Source organism: Panthera onca, chromosome A2, assembly GCF_046562875.1.
Source record: "Panthera onca isolate mPanOnc1 chromosome A2, mPanOnc1 haplotype 2, whole genome shotgun sequence".
Classification (NCBI taxonomy): domain Eukaryota; kingdom Metazoa; phylum Chordata; class Mammalia; order Carnivora; family Felidae; genus Panthera; species Panthera onca.
In genome coordinates, this window is record NC_138340.1 from 9,756,327 (window position 1) to 9,763,316 (window position 6,990).

Genomic DNA, 6,990 nt, shown 5'->3' on the forward strand with positions numbered 1-6,990 from the left:
CGCCTTTTCCGGTGCGTGCTGCATCATGGCGCAGGGACAGCGCAAGTTCCAGGCGCGGAAGCCGGGGAAGAGCAAGGCGGCGGCGGCGGCGGCGGCCTCCGAGCGGAACCGAGGCCCGAGGAAGGGCGGTGAGGAGCTGTTGAGGGCTATGGGGGGTGAGGGGGACCCGGGGCTCCCCGGCCTCACACGAGTGCGTCTCTTCCCAGGTCGTGTCATCGCCCCCAAGAAGGCACGCATCGTGCAGCAGCGAAAGCTCAAGAAGGTGAGTGGGGGCGTGCGAGGAGCCTGAAGGCGGTGATGGGCGGAGGATGGAGACTGGAGCCGGTGGGGGAGCCTGGAGGCTGGCGAAGGGCGGAGGGGGGAGCCTGGAGAACTCCGCTCTCTGAGCCTCAGTTCCGCCCTCCTGTGCCGTGGGTACCGGAACCTCCCACATCGTTCACCGGACCCCGTAGAAGCAAGGCCCGACGTGCAGGAAGTGTTAAACCCCCGCCAGTTGCTCTCGCTGTTACCGTTCGTTAGTGGAACTTGGGAGGGGAGGTGGCACGGGAAGTAGAAACCCCAGTTTCGAAGGAAGGCCGCGCGGGTGCGATCGCAGCCGTCAACGGCTATTTCTTCACCCGAAGTCTCTTACCTGTCACATGGTCATAGTGATTGCACCTTTCTTCTAGAGTCGTAAGGATTTAATGCCATAGGGCACTTGTAAAGCGCTGAGAACAGCACGGGACTCAAGTAAACGTTAGCCGCGTTGGGCGTCATTTTTGTGGTTGTGTTTAAATGCAACTTCTTTATGTAGGCGGCTAGGGTGGAGCTTACGAAGAAGTTTACAGAGATTTAAAACTAGTTTTACTGGAGTCAGATTTGAGTTCAAGTTGTACTCCACTCGAACTAATGCATGATCTTGAGCAAGTCCTTTTGTCTGCTCAGAGCATAGGTTTTCTGAGACCCCAGGGCCTGCTTACCTCCATGTGGCAGCGGGAGGCGGACTGTCACATGGGCGTCTCAGTCTCACCACATCCAAAACCAAACTCCTGATGCTTCCCTCTCCCTCCCCGACATGACCCTGCCACCGTTTTGATTCAGGAAGATTCTGTCCTTCCAGATACTTGGGATCATCGTTTCCCCCCCTTCTGTCACATTTGGGTCTGATCCCGTCCTTTTTTGCCCTCAGTATTAGTTTAGAATCCACCCATTTCCCACCTCCCTGACCCCCTTCCTGTTCCCACCCCATCAACTACCACCCGGACCAGTGCAGGTGCACCCTCCCTGATCTCCTACCCCCCACCACAGCAGCCAGAGGGCGCCAGTGAGCACCCAAGTCTGGCCGAGCCCTTCTGCTCCCAGCCGTCAGTGTCTCCCACGTGACCCCGAGAAAAGCTCAGATCCTCTCTGTGGCCCACAGGGCCCTGCGAGATCTGCCCTTGTCGCCTCCCTGCCCTAATCTCCCACTCTCCCCCTTGCTCACTGGCCCCTTAACTACTCCTTATCCCACCTCAGCACTTTTGCACTCGCTGTTTCCTGTGGGATTCTTCTCCCAGAAATCCACACGGCTCCCTTCCTCTGAGTCTAGTCTGACTGCAGGCATTACTTCCGAGCGGCTGTCCTTGGTAACAGCCCCCACCCCTCGCTTGTTATCCCTTGTTTTTTTCTTCCACAGCAGCACTTACCATCACTTTCACCTAGTGGGTTATGGGTATTTATGTTGTCTGCATATACATGCTGAGTGTCAGCTCCCTGAGAGCAGAGACTTTTCTGTCTTGTTTGCTATTCTGTTCCCTGCATCTAGGTATGTGACAGTCGCGGTGGTCATGGTCATTGGAACTCATAGGCAGGATGGGGCAGTTTGGGAAATAGGATTAAACTACCAGTTTTGGACCCAAACCCGTGTGCCTTTGCTTTCTGACATTTCTGTCTCAGAGCCCCAGGCCACCATCTGCCAAGTGGAGATAACACGTGACAAGAGGGGACTGGTGCCTGGAAACTGAGACCAAAGGCTCTGGGCATGCTGGGTTCCAGTCCCCCTTCGCTCACCTGTCTTGGGAACCCTGGGCAGGTGCCTCCACATTGCTAGAACGTGTTTCCCCATCTGTAAAATGGGTATGCGTAGAGGTTTAGAAGCTGAGGTTCAGAGATGAGAACAGGACTTGTGTTTAAACCCCAGACCCCAGGTACCATTCGTGGGAAGTTGCTCATCCAGTCTCCTGTGAGCTCTTGGCAGAAAGAGGGTGACGGGTCAGCCCCCCACCCCCCCACCTCAGGACCCAGTTTCACCGTCCTGTGGTTGCCCCCTCAGGACCTGGAGGTCGGGATCCGGAAGAAGATCGAACATGACGTGGTCATGAAAGCCAGCAGCAGCCTGCCCAAGAAGCTGGCGCTGCTGAAGGCCCCCGCCAGGAAGGAGGCAGCCTCTTCCTCCTCCACCAAGACGCCTTCCTAAGGACGCCAGCCCAGTGGAGGCCATCGGCACAGCCTCCGTGCTCAGATCCATGCCGGTGACCCCGCAGGTGGCACCGCAGGGAGGAGCCAAGCTCTCCAAAGCCTTGGGTTCACGCACCTCGAGTTTCCTTGGGGAAAGAGTAGGTGAGCCCAAGAGTAGGTGAGCCGCGGACCTGAAACGCCCCGGTCAGACTCCCAGGGCCCGAAGAACCCCAGAAGCGGAGGAAATGTCCGCCGGTTTCTTGTGTCCTCCTCCCCCTCCTCAGGTCTTCCCTCCACTGGTTTAACCCAGAGCAATAAACCTGACCGCCGTTCCTCCCGCATGCCGTTCACGTGCTCCTGTGAGTGGGCCGTTTCTGGAGCTGGTGCCTCGGTGCCCCGACCCAGGCCAGTCCCGGCGGCTTCCACCGGAGAACGGCGTGTGCCCGGGGAGGGACGGAGAGGCTTCTGCACCTTCAGCCCAGGAGCCGAAGAAGAGGCTTTTCGTCCCTCACACCCTGGGCCCTTCCCACCAGCTTCCTCGCTTACCTGACACCCCCCTGCAGGCATGCCCAGGTCACTGCCTCTGCCAGAGGCCAGCCAGGCGTCCCGGGGAGCTCCTTTCCCGCCCGTGTGACAGGCTGACGCCACCTGGTAGGGTCTCCGTGCCGGGTAAGCCCGGATGCGCTCGTCAGCTGCTCGAGGCCACCTCGACGTTTAGTCCTGATGGCTCGTACGTGTGCAGCACTGCGAGTGGCCCAGGTGCCCTGCCAGTGCTTTCCGTGCCAGCCCAACCCTCGTGATGCCCAGGCTAGGTGGTGTGAACGCTACCGAGCAGGGATTTGCACAGCCGCTAACGGGGTCCCCAATCCCCACTGCCCGTTCGCTGCCTCTCCTGCTCCTTCCTGGGTCCCCCCTCCCTTCGGTCATTGTTTGCGGTCCTGCTGGACCACACGGTGCCTGTGAATCAGCCAAGAGCTTGTCGGCCTTCTTCCCGCACCCCCAGCACCCCCACCATGCCCCAGGGGTGTGGGGAGCAGGTCACAGCTGACGGACTCGGCTGCGGTCTGGGTGACACTGAGCTGCTGTCCAGGGGAGGTGGTGGCACCTGTGGGTGCGGTCGGCCGCACGTTTGGGTGACCGATCCCCCGGTGGCCTGTCCTTTCCCGGCCAGCCTAACCCACCGCTGGCAGCTTTTCTCGATCCCGTGGAGTGGTGGTCAAAATTTTTTGAACGACTAAAATTTTTCTGCACAGTAGGGGACGACCGCTGTGGAGAACGGTCTGGTGGCCCCTCGCTCAGTAAGTTCAGCATAGAATTACCCACGATCCGGCCGTTCCACTCCCGGGCACGTGCCCAAAAGGATTGAGGACGGGGGCCTGACCAACGGCTCGGACGTGAGCGTTCACAGCGCTGCCAGTTTCAGTCACCAGAAGACAGAAACGGCCCAGATGTCCCTGAGCAGACGGAGGATAAAGGGCGTGTTTGCACGACGGAGTCACATTCTGCCGCGAAGGTACAAAGCGCCAGCTCGCTGCCTCGTTGAACCTCGAGTCCACGCTCCGGGAAAGGAGGCCGCTGTGAAAGGCCACGTGCTGTATGCTCTCATTTATGGGAGACGTCCCGAACGGGCCAGCCCACGGAGAACCAGAAAGCAGATGGGTGGTTCCTGGGGGGGCCCGGGGAGGGGGGGGGGGCAGGGTCCACCATTGGACGCTGGGGTCACGTCCTGCAGGAAGAAAAGGTTTGCACGGGCGGCTGCTGAACATGAACGTGCTGAATGCCGCTGAGCTGTGGGCTTTTTTTTTTTTTTTTTCTAAGTTTGTTTTGAGAGAGGGGGAGAGAATCCCAAGCAGGCTACACACTGTCCGTGCAGAGCCCTGTGCGGGCCTCGATCTCAGGAACTTGAGATCATGACCCGAGCCAAAACCAAGAGTCTGAATGCTTAACTGACCGAGCCACCCAGGCTCCCTGAACTACTCTTTTAATTGACAGATTTTATTTGTGAGCAGTTTCGCACACACAAAAAATTGTAAGTTATGACTTGAACGATCAGGGCTGGGGCACCTGGGTGGCTCTTTTTTTTCTTTTTCTTTTTTTTTTTTTTTTTTTTTAAGTTTATTTTGAGAGAAACAGAAATAGCACAGGTGGGGGAGGGGCAGAGAGAGGGAGAGAATCCCAAGCAGGCTCCATTCCGTCAGCCTGGAGCCCTACGCAGTCTCCCGGATGGAGAGATCGTGACCTGGGCGGAAACCAAGAGCCACTCAGGTGCCCCAAGCGTCCAACTCTTGATCTCCGCTCAGGTCTCCATCTGAGGGTTATGAGTTCAAGCCCCACGCTGGGCCTGAAGCCTACTATTCAAAAAAAAAAAAAAAAAGAAAAGAAAAATAGGGACTTGTGGCAACAGGACCCAAATTTGATGGAAAGACTAGTTTGGGGTTTCCCTGGATCCAGCGCTCAGGTTTCTGGGGTGGGGGGGGGGAGGCTGGAGGATGGAGGGCAGGCCTGGGGTCGGGAGTCTGATCCTTAGGGCACGCCCCACCTTGAGCCCCATTTGGTCAACCTGGGCACCCCTGCCATCTGGTCACAGCACGGTGGTTTATCCCCTAAGCAGACAGCGAGCGGCTTCTGCCTTTTGAGAGGAAGCCACATTGCCCGCCGGGCATTTGTTGTCTACCTACTGTGTGCCGAGCACAGCTAGGTAGAGCTGAGAACTGGCATTCTAGTGGAGAGAACAGAAAACAAACCTCAGGCTGGCCACCGCCCCCTTGTCTCCCGTCCTGCCTCCTGCTGTGGTTCCCTCCGCCTCCCGGATGCCGCCTCCGGGAGCCCCTCTCGGCCCTCCCGCACCTCCACCCCCAGGAGTGGTCACTCTGCTCCGCTCCAGACTTTGCTCCTTTGTTCACTGCTGAGCCTCCCAACACCTAGGACGGTGCACAGTAGGTGTTCATTGAAGGAAGGAAGTAATGTATTGTTTCTTTTTTTTTTTTTTCTTTTGCAAGGAAAATTTTGCGTTTCAATGAATCAGTTCTGGTTATTCAGTGCATCATCTCTATACAACACACCCTTCCGGGTTAATCTGATTCATAGCATTGTCTTTGACCTCTCGGCTCCGTAAATTGTAACCAATTGATAGCAATATAAAACCACTCTTATCTGTAGACGTGCAAATCCCATCCGGTCCGGAAGAGGTTTCTTTGACAACCCTCCTCCCCTGTGGAAAAAAACAATTTGCCCCCATCTGCACGTGGATTTGGGTAAATAGTCTGATATGTAAAAGTGCCTGTTCTCCAGACTCTCTTTTGAACCGCGTAGAACATCTGCCTGCTTCCCACATGAGCTCAATAAAAATTTTAACACGTGTCCGTCTTTATATGTCCGTGAGACTCATGATTTCTTCCTCTTTTGGAAATTCTCGTTTAAGCTTTATCTGGAATCTTGGAGGGGCAAGGACTGGGGGAAGGTGGGCTCCAAGGGCCCTCTGGTGCCTCCCTCGGCCACCAGGAGGCACCTCGAATCCAGGCCAGCGCCACTGAGGCTGGCGGCGCCCCAGCGGGCCAGGGACTCCCGTAAACCTGCTCCCTTTGTCCCTCTGACGCCGGCCCTTGTGAGGAGGACCCCAGGGGCGAGGAAAAGGCATTCAGGCGCAACAGGTATGAGGTCTGGAATGTCAACCCACTCGTTCCCCTTTCCCCCAACCCCCGCAGCCTCCCCAAACGGCCTCTGCCAGCGGCATGGCTTTTCCTTCTCTGCTCTTCCTTCCACCTGCCCACGAAATCCCCCCGTCGGTGCGGAAACCAAGAGCCCCAGACTTTGGGAAACCCCTCCACCTTGAGTTCAGGGTCAGTTTCTGCCGCTTCCTGGCTGTGTGACCTTGAGCGAGTCCTGTCACTTCACTGAGCCTCAGTTTCCCCATCTGCTGAATGGGGATCTTAACGCCCCTCCCTCAGGAGAATTCTGGAGCCCGAGGGCTGTGAGAGTTGCCTTTGTCCAAAGATCGGAGCCCGAGACTAGCCACTCAGCCGGTCCTCTCTTGCCCGCCACCCTGGCCCTCTCCCCAGGGCCAGAGCAGTCACTAAGTGTGGCTTTTCAGATACAATTATTCCTTCCCAAGCCTCTCCTGTCTTGCTTCCATCATCCCCCTCCGCCTGAATGCCCGTTTTTCCTGGCGGGGCCCTGACAGTCAGCCCATGAACCTGTGTTCCAAAAGGGAAGCAGAGAAATGTAAGAAGTAAATCTTGCCAGTTGGACAGGCCAGAGGGGCTGCATCAGAACCAGGAAGTGAAACTGCTCCGCCTGGTTTCCTGCCTGAGTCAACAAGGGCATGGGTTGGTGCAGGGGGCTGGCAGAAGGGAGGGACCCTGGAAAAATTGGGGTGGGGTGGCCACAGAGCTGGGGGCCCTTATCCCCCTTCGTCTGAGCCGCCGGGGCCACCCTATTTCCCACGGGTCTCAAATACATGTGGGTTTGGGGTCAGGAGCTGTGGATGCCTAGACAATGAGCTCACAGCGGCCTGGCGGGATAAACGTGGCTTCCATTTCTCTGAAGCCCAAGTTCGCCGGCTGCGTGGAGAAGGGA

General features: G+C 57.3%; 1 protein-coding gene across 1 annotated transcript; it reads left to right on the forward strand.

Moving 5' to 3' along the window:
• Window positions 1-15: 15 nt before the first annotated feature.
• On the forward strand, window positions 16-5,785 carry CA2H19orf53 (chromosome A2 C19orf53 homolog). Its single transcript, XM_060630428.3, has 3 exons — window positions 16-128; window positions 207-262; window positions 2,291-5,785. Exons 1-3 carry the CDS (start codon window positions 26-28, stop codon window positions 2,432-2,434), a joined length of 303 nt encoding a protein of 100 aa, XP_060486411.2. The 5' UTR covers window positions 16-25; the 3' UTR covers window positions 2,435-5,785.
• The last annotated feature ends 1,205 nt before the right edge of the window (window positions 5,786-6,990 follow it).